The sequence below is a fragment of the Ursus maritimus genome, unplaced genomic scaffold, assembly GCF_017311325.1.
Source record: "Ursus maritimus isolate PB19 unplaced genomic scaffold, ASM1731132v1 scaffold_21, whole genome shotgun sequence".
Classification (NCBI taxonomy): Eukaryota; Metazoa; Chordata; class Mammalia; order Carnivora; family Ursidae; genus Ursus; species Ursus maritimus.
Window position 1 is genome coordinate 48,655,403 of NW_024424564.1, and position 15,324 is coordinate 48,670,726.

The 15,324-nt window shown below is 43.7% G+C and overlaps 1 protein-coding gene across 4 annotated transcripts in view; it reads left to right on the forward strand.

Moving 5' to 3' along the window:
- LOC103676367 (trinucleotide repeat containing adaptor 6B) overlaps positions 1-15,324 on the forward strand; it is a 63,959-nt gene that overhangs the window by 8,749 nt on the left and 39,886 nt on the right. For 2 of the 4 annotated variants that reach the window (XM_040637572.1, XM_040637574.1), the window contains exons 3-6: positions 6,370-6,711; positions 9,086-11,434; positions 13,017-13,175; positions 14,562-14,737. In XM_040637572.1, the coding sequence (XP_040493506.1) occupies positions 6,370-6,711; positions 9,086-11,434; positions 13,017-13,175; positions 14,562-14,737 (3,026 nt within the window). The remainder of the gene's footprint in view (positions 1-6,369; positions 6,712-9,085; positions 11,435-13,016; positions 13,176-14,561; positions 14,738-15,324) is intronic. The other 2 variants (XM_040637573.1, XM_040637575.1) reach the window with 1 other exon arrangement.

The following is a 15,324-nucleotide window of genomic DNA, read 5'->3' on the forward strand; positions in this document are numbered from 1 at the left end:
GAGTCTGTGGGATTGATGTAATAGACCATATATAACAGGGATGAAGGATAAGGTGTTAGGACTAAAAAGGGGCACCTGGGTGGCTCAGTTGGTTAAGCGTCTGACTCTTGATCTCAGCTCGGGTCTGGATCTCAGGGTTGTGACTTCAAGCCCTGCACTGGGCTCCACACTGGGCCTGGAGCCTACTTTAAAAAAAAATGATTAGGGCTAAAAAGATAAACTGCAATGGAGGAATTTGGACATAGCAATTTTGCCTTATTAAAAAGATGTTAGGGTCATGGTTGGCTTAATGGTGTAGTTATCAGTATGAAATGACTGATTTATAAAAACTAACATGACCTGGGGCATCTGGGTGGCCTCTGTCTCTTGGTTTGGCTCAGGTCATGATCTTAGGGTCATAGGATCTAGCCCCATGTAGGGCTCCATCCTTAGGGCAGAGTCTGCTTGAGATTCTCTCTCTCCCTCTTCTTCTGCCCCAGCCCCCACTTGTGCACGTGCTTTCTCTCTCAAATAAATAAATAAAATCCTGGGGAAAAAATGACTGACATGACCTTAAGCACCATTAGTAGAAATACAGTATCTGGGAAGGGATTTGCAGTTCCTGCAGTAGGCACCACACTTTGTAAAGAGACAGAGATCAACTTCTGTGGAGCCTGTGGCGTTTTGGCCAAATTGGTCAATGAATTTGAGCCTGCATCGCCTTTGGAGGGGTTAAACATGTGGAGATGCTGCTTAACCCCCAGTGGAAGGCTTACCACCTGGGGAAGCTCAGGTAACAGTCTTCAAAGATTTGAAGGGTTCTGGTGCCTGACACTTAGCAGTCCCTTGGCAAATGTCTGTTAGGTGTTTTGTTCAGTGAAACTTATTCTGATAGCAAAAGTACTGATGGTGAGAGTCAAAGCAACAGGGAAAAGCTTCCAGCTCAATAGAAGTTGAAATCTTTATATACTATCATTCACAGCAGCAATTCATGACCTTTACCCAACCTGGGACACAGCTAAAGGACAGCACCTTCCCATCAGCATACCTGGGGTGATGGACCACTGTGGTACACTGGCCACAATGCTGCCTTCTGAGTCTACCCCAGAAAGCATATTTAGTAAATGCATGTTGATGGTTGGGATAACCTTGAGTCTACTCTAATTTATTAATATTTGAGGTGCATTTTTCCCCCCAAATAAGTAATTTACAAACTAAACTGTTTTCAGTATGTGTCACACCTTGTAGAAACACCTGTGTATTCTAACACTGGTGGGAGCCATTTATTCAGAGATGGAACTGACTGCCTCTAGAGAGTGAATGAATGTGAGATATAGTATGGTTCAGATAGATGGGCATAGAATAGTCCAGGTGGGAAGTAATGAGGACTTGAACCTGGTTAGGAACAGTGTGGTGGAGGAAGGAAGGCTATCGGAGAGATGCTTTGGTTCATTGGAATATAATGACGATCGGATAATGATGCACAGGAAAAGAGCGAAGTCTAAGACACCTTCCAGGTTTCCTACTGAGGAAAGCTCAGGCTGGTTGGGTGATGACTCTGTTCCTTGAGCTAAGAGATAATGGGGAGCTGAGGAACAAGTTGGAGGGTTAAAGGGAAGAAGGGTGGAAGAGATCTGAGTTGGAGGTAGTGATGTGAGAAGCATGCATAAATGTTGAAGTCTGAGAATGGGGGAACTTGTACTCAAGTAACTTAAATGTGGGAAGCGTGTAGGTCCCACCTTCACGTTCAGGTTTTTTAAGAAGACACAACTCGTGGGCACCTGGGTGACTCAGTCGGTTAAGCATCTGCTCAGGTTGTGATCCCAGGGTCCTGGGATCGAGTCCCACATCGGGCTCCCTGCTCAGTGGGGAATCTGCTTCTCTCTCTGCCTGCCACTCCCCCTGCTCATGCGCGCTCGCTCTCTCAAATAAATAAATAAATAAATTTAATAAAAATAAAAAAAGACACAACTTATGACCAAATTCAACTGCCATCTTACAGCTCTGATTAGTGGGTTGCCAGCTATGACCCTCTGGGCAAATCTGACTCCCCTCCTGTTTTTATACTTCCCATGAGCTAGGAATGTTTGTTTACATTTTTTCAATGGTTAGAAAAAATATAAAAGAAAAATATTTTCTGACGTTGAAAGTGATATGGAATTTACATTTTAGTGCAGTAAGTGAAGTTGTATGGAACATAGCCCCACTCATTCATTTACACATTGTCTGTAGCTGCTTTTACCTACACATGAACAGTTGAGTCATCACAACGAAGACTGTATGGCCAGCAAAGCCTAAAATATTCACTGTCTGTCCCATTACAGAAAAAGTTTGCTGACCCCTGACCAAGAGTATGAGAACCCATAAAGGAAGAGAGAAAGGAAGAGCTGAAGAGCTGGCTGGTGTGGGTCTCAGAAGCTCTCACAAAAACAGAGGGAAGAAATGGCCAGTAGTGTTAAAAGTTGCAGGAAAGTCAAAGAAAAGGTCCAGCGGGTGTCCGTTAGACTGGCAGTGAAGATCACTAGTTGGGTGAGGAGAGGGATTTCCAGGGAGATAGATGTTCAGGGCAGAAGCCAGGGCGCACTGAGTTTGAGGAATGAGTAGAAGGTAAAGAAATGGAGACAGTGCTTAGAGGGTACTGAGAGTTCTTCAGTGCATGGTGACCACTGTCTTTGTGTCCCCAGTCTTTGAGAGTTCTTGGTATTATTGCATTGTAACTGATGATTACTCGCCAAGAGATTTTTCAGTTGAAAATGTCTTTTTTGTTGTATTTTAATTACTTAAAAACATTTCTAGAAGCTTTTTTATGTTTGTGCTATCAAGATATTTAGAGAAAATAGTAGTTTGTATTGGTCCTGCCTGTTCAGGATTTTCTTAAAGAATACTTTCATCTGAGGGGCGCCTGGGTGGCTCAGTCCATTAAGCATTTGCCTTCAGCTCAGGTCGTGATCTCAGGGTCCTGGGATGGAGCCCAGAGTCAGGTTCCCTGCTCAGCGGGGAGCCTGCTTTTCTCTCTCCCTCTGCCCCTCCCACCTCCAACTCATGCGTGCTTGCCCTCTCTCTTTCTCTATCTCTCTCTCACACACACACACACAAATAAATAAAATCTTTTAAAAAAATACTTTCATCTGCAAAAGTAGCATTTTATTGAAGTTTTTCAGAAATAGAGGCAATTCAGAATTTCAGACTATAAGATGAGAATAACGGTGATAGGGAAAGGAAAAAGATTCAGTTCCTGGAAGCCAATGAAAAGAAATTAGAAAATAGGATACCCAGCATTTTTCACAATGTGTTTATTTTCCTTTGATGCAGAGGTCATGTTTAAGCCACAGACCTTTTCTGTGGAAAATAAAGTATGCCCGCATTTTGAGCAGCTCATTTTTAGAAAGATTTGCCCTAAAACCTACAAATCATTAAGGTACAGAAGAGAAATGAAAGGGTCTGAAAAGTAATTCCTACTGTATCTTAATTTCCGTCTCCTCTGTTAGCACCTGACGTCCTGGAGCATGCTGTGAGGCACACACTGACTCTGGGATGTCTCAAGTTTGGACTTCGGAAAGCAGGTTGGATCGGGCATCCTGCCTAACAGCCACATTGCTCTCCAGTTAGTGTCTAGAGTTCTTTTTTTTTTTTTTTTTTTAAGATTTTATTTATTTATTTGAGAGAGCGAGCGAGCGCACAGCAGTGGGGAGAGGCAGAGGGGGAGGGAGAAGCAGGCTCCCTGTGGAGCAAGGAGCACAATGTGGAACTCAATACCAGGACCCTGGGATCATGACTAAGCTGAAGGCGTGTGCTCAACCAGCTGAGCCACCCAGGCGCCCAGTGTCTAGAGTTCTGATTTGCCTTTAAATGCTTAAAATTCTTGAAATCACAGAAAGGTGTGAGGAAAAAATCAAATAAGATTTCATTCCAGTTTTGACACATAGTCTCTCCAAACATGTACCTCAGTCTTTTTCTGCATCCCAGAGTTTTGAACGACTCTCAGAACAGAGCACCATACTGGAAGGAAAGTGGTTGAAAGGTGGTCCGATTTCAAATGACTTTATTGTTTATGATCCCCTCTATCTCGGATGTGGTGGGAAAATGCCTGAGGCACTTTTGTAAGGAATCTTGAACAATATAGGGTACCCACCAAGTTTCTTTGGTTGTGCTGTGAATATTGTAAAGTTAGTCAAACTGATGTTCAGACCTCAGTGCTGTAGACTGCTCTTACTGTGTCTTATCTCATTTTAGGGAAATGAGTCAAGGCATGTAACAGACATAGTTAACTTAGAGTGAAGATTCTAGCCCTTTTATAGAAGGGCAGCCTCTCAGAAGCATAGCTCCTTCCATCCTAAAAACCAGTTGGGAAGACTCCTCCCAGCCCTTGCCAGCTTTTAATATCATAATAAGAGGAAAGGGGATTGGGAACGGATGCCATCTTCTATGGGAATCTTGTGGGCACAGATAGAAAATGTATCACTAGAATAATTCATCTTCATTTGTCAGTTATTTTTATCTATCGGCTGTTATAGGTCATGCAGAGCCTACTATATTGATAATATCAGGCAGTGACCAACTTACTTTCTCAAGAAATAGGTTTAATCTGCTCATAGGTTGTGGATCCTCTGACCTCCCTTCTTACTGGGAGGCCCAGGACTGCCTCATGATTGGCTTAGATTAGACCAGGGGTTGCCTTAAAGTGACTTCAGGCTCCTGCTCTTTGTTCTTGTTACTCAACATTGCTCACCAATGTCCAGTGGGAATAGACGGGGCCCCCTGATTTCTGATGATGCCTCTCTCTCCATAAAGGAGCCAGTTCAACGAGCAATATGCTGGCCCAGCATCATTTCAGCAGTCCGAGCACTACTGCCACCAGAGTTGGCCCAAACATTCCTCTGGATGTCAGGGATTTGGGCCTCAGAATCATCCGAATTATCAGGCTCAATGGTTGTTTCTGTAACATTGCCAGCCGCTATCTGCCAGGTAGATTTTCTTGGAAAGGGTGGCAGTCTTTTGGTAGGATGAAGCAAAGGAGGTACAGAAGAACATTCTCTGTAGGGTTGAGGGGATAACCAAAAGGTCCTGCAGAGTATATCTTCATGGTCATCCTGCACATTCTAGACTTCCTATTTGCCATTTTTAAAAGTAAGGTGAAACAGTACATTCTTTTTGTTTTTTTAAAGATTTATTTATTTATTTATTTGACAGAGATAGAGCCAGTGAGAGAGGGAACACAAGCAGGGGGAGTGGGAGAGGAAGAAGCAGGCTCATAGCAGAGGAGCCTGATGTGGGGCTCGATCCCATAACGCCGGGATCACGCCCTGAGCCGAAGGCAGACGCTTAACCACTGTGCCACCCAGGCGCCCCGAAACAGTAAATTCTTAAAAATAAGTAGGAAAAATACCTACATTTTGGAATTTTTATTTTATTTTATTTGAAAATTCTATTTTATTTTACTTTTTTTTTCTTTTTTAGAGAGGGAGAAAGAGAAAGTAATCTTAGGCACCATGCCCAGTGCAGAGCCTGATGCGAGGCTTGATCTTACCACCCTGAGATCATGACCTGAGCTGAAATCAAGAGTCGGACGCTTAACCGACTGAGCCACCAGGCACCCCTGAAATTTTTATTTTAAATAAAGAGTTGAAATAGATACACAAGGTACCGTTAAACATTTTTTTGACACGAGCAAAAGAATTTATAACGTTTCCAATTATTTACATAGAGTACGAAGCAAGTGTTTGAGTTCAGGTAGCTATAGATACCAAAACCCAGTTGATTTTGTGATTCTCCAGGGCTGAGATTTCCTGTGGGGGTCCACTCTGTGCCGGGCCCTAAGAAAAAAAGATGAAAGGTGAGTCCTTAGCCTCGAGGGACTCTTGGCCTGGTGAGGGCAAGGAGCTTGTAAATGAGCATTTCAATATAATATGGTAAGTTCATGGTAAAGAAAGATGGACAGTGTGTTCCAAGAGCACAAATGAAAGTGCTTTGCCTACCTAGTCCAGGGACTTCAAGAAAAGTTTCTCTGAGGTAGGTCTTTAAAAAGGTGGATAAAGGGCAAGGGCATTCCAGTTGAGAGCCTTGAACCTTTACCAAGGGCTTTCCCTGGGGCCCATATGTATCCTCAGACTTGCTGGGGAGCGGATGGTGAGTGCTTCCCCCTCCCCCTTAATTAATGGAATGGAATTCTGTGGTTTTGCTGTCTTTGGGTCCTCTTCCCATCACTCCCCACCTCTTCTGTACCTCCAGTAAACCGAAGATGCAGGGAAATTTAGAAAGACCATGTCCATCCACAGTACGATGGAAGAAGAGTTGTCTTATTGGAATTGGTCTCATGTAAACCTTCTTAAAAACAATCTTTAGAAAAATGTATTTGATTTCAAAGACTGTTTCCCAATCTCTCTCTTTCAGTGCCCGAAGTGACGAAACCAAGTTTAAGCCAACCAACGGCCGCCAGCCCAATTGGCAGCTCTCCATCGCCACCAGTCAATGGTGGCAACAATGCCAAAAGGGTGGCAGTGCCGAACGGACAACCGCCAAGCGCCGCCCGCTACATGCCTCGGGAGGTGCCGCCGCGATTCCGTTGCCAGCAGGACCACAAAGTGTTACTAAAACGTGGGCAGCCCCCTCCACCGTCCTGCATGCTCCTCGGGGGTGGGGCAGGGCCTCCTCCCTCCACAGCACCTGGAGCAAACTCAAACAACGCACAAGTGACAGGAACGCCGCTGCAGAGTGACAGTGGGACTGCACCAGGTGAGGGATCAGTGTTGGGAATGGATTCCATGGCAGCTTTAAGGAGAGCGAGCACTTCTGTATTGCCTGGTATAGAGTCCACAAAACCCTGAATTAGATAGAGTCTTGGGGTTACTCAAAAGACAGGAGAGGATCCCAGGATGAAATACGTACCAGCACTTCTCTTCTGAAACTGGGTTTTAGCGTCCAGTGTGTGGTCTTGGCATGAGAGGCTAATGTGGCTGCTGTTCGTCATTACCATTTGGGACCTTTTTTTCCTTTTCAGACAAGCACATTATAAATCCGAGCCTCCGTAGTCCCAGCTGTCACCACAAGTGTGTGCTCCGGGTTTGATTGGGGGTGGGGCTAGTGCAGCGGCTTGTTCTGAATCTTACTTGCCTGTGTGTATGTTCTCAGAATGCTGGGGGTCTAGAGAGAATCATCTCTTAGATTATTGTGGGGGGAGATATCAAATAATATCATTCTGTAGTTTTTAATTAGATTTTTAAAATCATTGTTCCTTAAGAGGATTTTGAGCTTTGTTAAAAACTGCACGTAGGGGCTCTTGGTTGGCTCAGTCAGTAGAGTGTCAACTCTTGATCTTGGGGTCGTACGTTTGAGCCCCACATTGGGTATAGGGACTACTTTAAAAACAAAACCAAACTGGATGTAGATAGAAGGGATCTTTAGCAGGAGGGCTCTACAAGTTTTGAGAGTTTTTAATAGATGAATATTAAATCAGCTAACAGCTAAGAACCTCCAAACATCATCTTCTCCCCCCTTAAAGCTTATTAATAAATTTCTGCTTAGCTCTTAAAATGTTTTTTGAGGCTATACTGAAATTCAGAGCTTGAACCTCGTCAAGCCTTGGCAAGAACAACGAATCGGTTGTTGTTAACTATAGCATGCTTTATTCTTGTTCCGAGTTTGAGCATAGAATTGCCTTAGAAAATTCTATCACCGTCTCCTGTGCAGAAGAAAGATGGAAAGAAACCTCACAGTTTCGCAGGCTTTATGCAGACTTTTCTGTGGTGGCTGTCAGGCCAGGCCCAAAGCAGGCAGGGAAAAGCCTATTGGCCCTTCCTTCCTGGCTCCTCATAAGCAGTTGCAAAAGGAAGTATGTGAGGGGCGGTTGCGTCGGGTGTTTCTGCAGCCAAATCTAGCCAGGCCTGGATGTAGACATGAGTGAGCGTGAGTACTCTCTCATTTACATTCTTAAAACTAAGGAGACCCCTAAATCTTAAGAGTTTGAGATCTCTGCTTTCCTACTTTTATATGGCTCTATGTAATATTTTTTCAACCTTATATTGATTTAAAGCTTTGGTTAAAATAGCTAAGATAAGTTTAGAAGAAATTACTGGGTTAAAAACATGTCATTTTTCTCCCCACCAAATATGATAAATTCCACCAAATATGTGCTGAGCCAGACTAATTTATCAGACTAAGTTCCTTGGGCATACTGACTCATTCATGCTCGTCTGCCCCAGCATCTAGCTAGGTGGGCATTCATCATTCATCAGATGCTTACTGAGCAGCAGTGCACTGGCCACTATGAGGAATTCAAACGTTAGCAAGATAGGGCCTCTGCCTAAGAGGGGGAGCTCTTTGGGGGAGTCTCTGTGCTAATGCGGGGGAAGGTAGACGTGAACACAGTACTACAGCACTGAGCAAAGTGGCTCTAGACAGGGAATGGTGATTTTCAGGTGACGAACAAAAAAAAATAAACACCAGATACCCTCATAGAAGAAATGGCACCTGAACTAGGTCCAGAAAGATGGATAAATTTCAGTATATGAATCCAGGAGGGGAAGCCAGTAGCTGCCAATGTGGAATCGTGCCAGGGTGAGAAGGCACAAGTTGTGGACTATCGAGTAGTGTGGAATATAGGCATCTACATAGAAAGTAGTACAAGATAAGACTAGAAAAGTCCATTGGTCCCAGGTTGTGAAGCATCTTGATCAAACTCCAGGCCAAAGAGTTTAGCTTTGTTCTTGTTCACGAAGAAACTGTTGGAAGCTTCCCATACAGCAATGATCTAATTGAAGGTGTGCTTCAGAACAATTACTCTAGCCGGGAGTGTTTAGAGTAGATTGGAAATAGAAAGCAGGTTCAGCGTGTTACTGCATTATCTCAAGATATAAGGAGGCCCTTCTCTGTCAATAGGAATGACAAGCGGACAGCTTTGAGAAATGTTGTGGAGTAGCAATACACCACCCCGCAGAATGAAAGAGAAGAGATGACTAGCACAGGTGGCACAGTTAACCAAGACAAGCAACTGGGTAGAGAAGCTAGTTTGTGGGGAAATGTGTTGATCTCCCTTAGGGGCAGTTTGAGCTTTGGGTGTTAATAGAGCATGCATGCACAGCTGTGATTGATAAGATATTCTCTTTCCCAGAGTCAACCCTTGGAGGTGCTGCTGCTTCAAATTATGCAAATTCCACTTGGGGCCCGGGAGCCTCCTCCAACAACGGCGCCTCTCCCAACCCAATTCACATCTGGGACAAGGTGATTGTAGACGGGTCTGACACGGAAGAGTGGCCTTGTATTGCCAGCAAAGACACTGAGTCTTCTTCCGAAAACACCACCGATAACAACAGTGCCTCGAACCCTGGCTCTGAGAAGAGCACTCTGCCAGGAAGCACCACTAGTAACAAAGGAAAAGGGAGCCAGTGCCAGTCTGCAAGTTCTGGGAACGAATGTAATCTTGGGGTCTGGAAATCTGACCCTAAGACTAAAGCTGTTCAATCTTCCAACTCTACTACAGAGAGCAACAATGGACTAGGAAATTGGAGGAATGTGAGTGGTCAGGATAGAATTGGACCTGGCTCTGGCTTCAGCAACTTTAACCCAAATAGCAACCCATCTGCCTGGCCAGCGCTGGTCCAAGAAGGAAATTCTAGGAAAGGGGCATTGGAAACGGATACTAGTAATTCCAGTGCACAGGTTAGCACAGTAGGTCAGGCATCCAGGGAACAGCAGTCAAAGATGGAAAATGCGGGTGTTAATTTTGTTGTCTCTGGCAGAGAACAGGCTCAAATTCATAACACTGATGGACCAAAAAATGGAAACACTAACTCCTTGAACTTAAGTTCACCAAACCCCATGGAGAATAAGGGAATGCCCTTTGGAATGGGCTTGGGGAACGCCTCCAGGAGCACTGATGCCCCTTCACAAAGCACTGGAGATCGAAAGACTGGGAGTGTTGGATCTTGGGGTGCAGCTAGGGGGCCTTCTGGAACTGACACAGCCTCTGGACAAAGCAATTCTGGAAACAATGGGAACAATGGAAAGGATAGAGAGGACTCCTGGAAAGGAGCTTCTGTTCAGAAATCATCTGGGTCAAAAAACGACTCTTGGGACAACAATAACAGGTCTACGGGTGGGTCCTGGAACTTTGGCCCTCAGGACTCTAATGACAACAAATGGGGTGAAGGGAACAAAATGACATCTGGGGTCTCTCAGGGAGAATGGAAACAGCCGACTGGGTCTGATGAGTTGAAAATTGGAGAATGGAGTGGTCCAAACCAACCAAATTCTAGCACTGGAGCATGGGACAATCAAAAGGGCCACCCCCTCCCTGAAAACCAAGGCAATGCCCAGGCTCCCTGTTGGGGAAGATCTTCCAGCTCCACAGGAAGTGAAGTTGGAGGTCAAAGCACTGGAAGCAACCACAAAGCAGGAAGTAGTGACAGTCATAATTCTGGCCGTCGGTCATACCGGCCCACACATCCTGATTGTCAGGCTGTCTTACAGACTCTTTTGAGCCGAACTGATTTGGACCCCAGGGTGCTCTCAAACACTGGCTGGGGCCAAACTCAAATTAAGCAGGACACAGTGTGGGATATTGAAGAGGTGCCAAGGCCTGAGGGGAAATCTGACAAAGGAACTGAGGGGTGGGAGAGCGCTGCCACACAGACCAAGAACTCAGGGGGCTGGGGAGACGCACCCAGCCAAAGCAATCAAATGAAGTCTGGATGGGGGGAGCTCTCAGCCTCTACAGAGTGGAAAGACCCCAAGAACACAGGAGGCTGGAATGACTACAAGAACAACAACTCTTCCAACTGGGGAGGCGGTCGACCAGATGAAAAGACATCTTCCTCTTGGAATGAGAACTCCAGCAAGGATCAGGGGTGGGGAGGGGGACGCCAGCCCAATCAAGGATGGACTTCTGGGAAGAATGGTTGGGGAGAGGAAGTTGATCAAGCGAAAAACAGCAGTTGGGAAAGTTCTGCAAGTAAACCTGTGTCTGGGTGGGGTGAAGGAGGGCAGAATGAAATTGGAACTTGGGGGAACAGTGGGAATGCAAGCCTAGCTTCCAAAGGCGGGTGGGAAGATTGCAAAAGGTCTCCAGCATGGACTGAGACTGGCAGACAGCCCAATTCCTGGAATAAACAGCACCAACAGCAGCAGCAGCCACAGCAGCCACCGCCACCACAACCAGAGGCTTCTGGTTCATGGGGAGGCCCACCCCCACCACCTCCAGGCAACGGACGACCTTCCAATTCCAACTGGAGCAGCGGGCCACAGCCAGTAACCCCCAAGGATGAGGAACCCAGTGGTTGGGAAGAGCCATCCCCGCAGTCAATTAGTCGGAAAATGGACATCGATGATGGCACTTCGGCATGGGGAGACCCTAACAGTTACAACTACAAGAATGTGAATCTGTGGGATAAGAATTCCCAAGGGGGCCCAGCACCTCGAGAACCAAACCTGCCTACCCCGATGACCAGTAAATCAGCATCAGGTAGGCAATGGCTGCTTCTTACAGGTTTGATAAAGAAAAATCTAAACCAGGACATTTTTATTAAGCTGCATTTATTCAGCTTGGCTTTGTTCTGGAAATCTTTCTACATTAACCCTACTCTACTGTTAACAGCAGCTCTCTTTTTATAAAATGATAGTGATAACAGATGCTGGTGGTACATTTTAATGTTCTTTCTTGGCAAAAGGAAAAAGATGCCATCCCTATGTTAGTCTCCCAGAGTTGTTATTATTTTTTTTTTGTAATTGTATTGGTCTTGCAGAATCCAAAAAATGTATCTTGCTAAACAAACTATGCTCCACATTTAAAAACGAAGAATTAAAATAGTAGCAGAAATAGACCTGATTTCCATTCAGTTTCTACCCGTGGACGTATCCTCTTGTGTTTTTCCTTTCCCAGCGAAGGGAAGTATTTTATGTTATTCTCGAAGGGGCCATCGGAATGCTTAGCACAGCTGGGATCTGCAAGCTTTCAGTCACTTTCCAGATGACTTTTAATGATCACCTCTGGAAGTGGAGTATTTCATATAAGAAATTGTTTTTGTGTGATAATCAGTTGCCCAGAATTAAACTTTCTTCTTCCTCTATTTGAATAGAAACCCCATACCTGGTAAATTAAAAGTTGTGCTAGTAATACCATCTTTGGCATTGTCAACTTGAATGCTCCCATAAAGCATATAATTCAACAGGTTAAGGGGATGCACTGTTGAGGTGGGGATTTTGTTTTTGTTTTTTAGGTAGAATTAATATTTAGTTTTCCACTCCTTAAGTAAGCGTAGTTATGAATGCAGTTATGGCCACTTAGAAAATGATTGCTTTTAACTAGTTCTTTTTTTTCCCCTCAAATATTGAAAAGCATGAGGAAGGAAATAAAGATTGCTCATTAATTCCCTGTCCATCATAAAACCTGCTAACGTGAAAAAAATTATTATCCATATAGGAAAGAGCTTCAAACTGTACAGAAAAGCAAAATATAATAAATAAAAGAATCTTAGCCCCTAGGGTCTCTTCCCACAGGTAATCTCTTAGAGTTTTGTGTCTCATTCAAAAATTTTGTTCATACCTATAGCAAAATCTATCTATCTATCCTTTACAGATTTTACACAGAAGGGACTGTACTATATACACTGGTCTTCACCTTGCTTTTTTCATCATACTTTAAAACTTTCCATGTTAGCACCTACACTTTTGTCTTGTATTTGCTTCGTGTACAGCATTTATTTCATGGGTGACACAGTTGGCCTAACCAGTCCCGTTTTGATAGATATTTACGTCACTTCCAAATGGTTTCCAACAGTGATACAGTGAGCCTTGTTGTACATGTAATTTTATGTACTTTACAAGTATATCTATGGTATAATTTCCTGCAGTGGAATTACTGGGCCAGAAGTTAAAGTGACGGGATGCCAGTTGCCTCCATGAGGGTGGAACCCGTTCGTATTTCTGCCAACAGAACACAGGAGTGCCTGTTTCTCCCACCTTCCCACCCCCCACTCCCGCTCCCTGGATATGAGGATGTTTCCTTTAACAGATCATTCTTAGAGACCCATTTTCTTTCTTTGCAGTCTGGAGCAAAAGCACACCACCTGCTCCAGATAATGGTACTTCAGCTTGGGGTGAGCCAAACGAAAGCAGTCCTGGGTGGGGCGAAATGGATGACACAGGAGCATCGACCACGGGCTGGGGGAACGCACCCTCCAATGCTCCAAATGCCATGAAACCTAGTAAGTGTACAGCATTATTTGTGAGGGAGTCTCCGTTAGTTTGGGGGCCAGACATTTTGGTGAGGGCTGTTCTGATGTTTAAACTGTTCTTACAATGAGATTCAGGACCGTGCACCTTTAATAAATGATTAGTACCAAATGGCAGTGACTTAGCTTTGCATATGTTAACGTGTTTACAGTTAACTAGAAGTCATAAGTTAATTTTGTTGATTTTATTTTAAGTTAGGTTTCGTATCTGGCCAGAATTGAAATGTTGACGTGGTACTTTTTTTTGCCAGTAACTTAAATATTGCTCACCATCTCTATTTTGCATTTCTGCCCCTTTGTTAGTATAATTTAAAAAGACTTTCCTGGCTTTTACTGTGGAACACAGTCTCTGCCGCTCAGTGACTTCATCCTTCTGTTTCTTCCTCATCCCTTTGTCTCTCCTCTCATACTTCCACCCACATAGGAACATTTAAGGTTTCTTGAACCAACAAAGATTTCTTCGTTTGAGTTTTTTATACAAAGCACGTCACACTTATTCATAATCGTTGAGAGTCTAAGCTATCCTTGATCCAGCTGGCAATGTGTAGTCACAGTAATTTGCACAACTTTGTAAACTGATGCTATGGAATGTCTTGTTGGATGTTCCTCAGTTGCAAAATTCAATTTCAAGTGCCCATTTTCACTTGTTTGTCGTTTTCTTAAAAAGTATTCCAACATCTCTTTTCTGCCATATTGCAGACTTAAGGAATTATCTTTTGATTTAAAAATGTGGTCATACCGAATGCTCAGAATTTGAACGAGAATAATAAATTCTGTTGTCAACTTTATTGTATGATATTTATGACTCTTGTAGTGCCACATGAAGAAGTACAATCTTAGCTATATTCTAGAAATTCATTCTTATGTCTATAATTTGCATCTTAAAAATTATGACTCTCCTTCACTTCATATAAATAGCTTTATAAAAACCATGATTTCATCATGATTTTCACTGTAAAATTGGTTGTATCATCATGGGAAATACCACACTGTAAACTTGAAATAGTTCCAGAATGGCTGTTGGAAGACATTAACCAGACCCTTGGCACAAGGAAATACTCAGCATTACTGTCAGGAATTTTCCATGTCTTTCCCAACCTTAGAATCACCCTTCTTCCATCACAAAACCTTCACAGTTTAAAAATGTCTTCTCTTCTTCAGGATTGTCTACAGTTAAAGCTATAGTTATACCTACCCTTTGTCTGGGTAAGACGAATGTGGAAGGGGCTAGAACGTTTGCCTCACCATGGATTAGATAAGATGACAAATACCCTAAAATGCTACGTTCATGAGGACTGATCATTGTGGTTATTGTCATATATAGCTATTGCATACGGTTGGTCCATTCTTTTCTTAAAGATTCCAAATCTATGCAAGACGGCTGGGGGGAGAGTGATGGTCCAGTGACGGGAACTCGCCATCCCAGCTGGGAAGAGGAGGATGATGGAGGAGTCTGGAACACCGCCGGCTCTCAGGGAAGTGCTTCCTCCCACAACTCAGCAAGCTGGGGACAAGGAGGAAAGAAGCAAATGAAGGTAGCCCGCTTTAGAAATGTTCGTTCGAGCTTTTTTCTTCATTCTTAGAAGGCAGAACTGAGAATTTTCTAATGGAAGGAGTCCCTGAGGTCCTAAGTAAGGGGGAAAATATTTTCTTAAGAGCAAATAATTACTTCCTCTTTACTCCTCATCTTCCTTCCCCATGATCTTGAAACCTTGAACTACAGAGCTGTTACTGTGAGTAGTGGAATTTTCAAAGACAGGAGATTTTTTTCACTTTTAGTTTCCATATGATAATAATTCTTTGGAAGCTTTCAAGGCACACTTTATAAATGTTTTATGCTTTTGCATTCTAAAGCCAAGGAAGTCCTTAGGGTGAATCCCCATGATATATAGAAGAGAAACCAAAGAAAGATACCTTCTCCAGTGGTGACACACATGACTGGTTTTTATCCGATTCGGGAAATTCCAAAACTGAAAACCAGTCTTCCAACAAAGTGAAGTGCCAGTGCGAAACCCTGCTGTAGCAACCAGATGGTTTATCTATATCCCATACTGGGTTGTGTTCTAAAGTTGTTGGTTTCCGGAGCACCTGAGTGTTTCAGTTGGTTAAGCATCCGACTCTT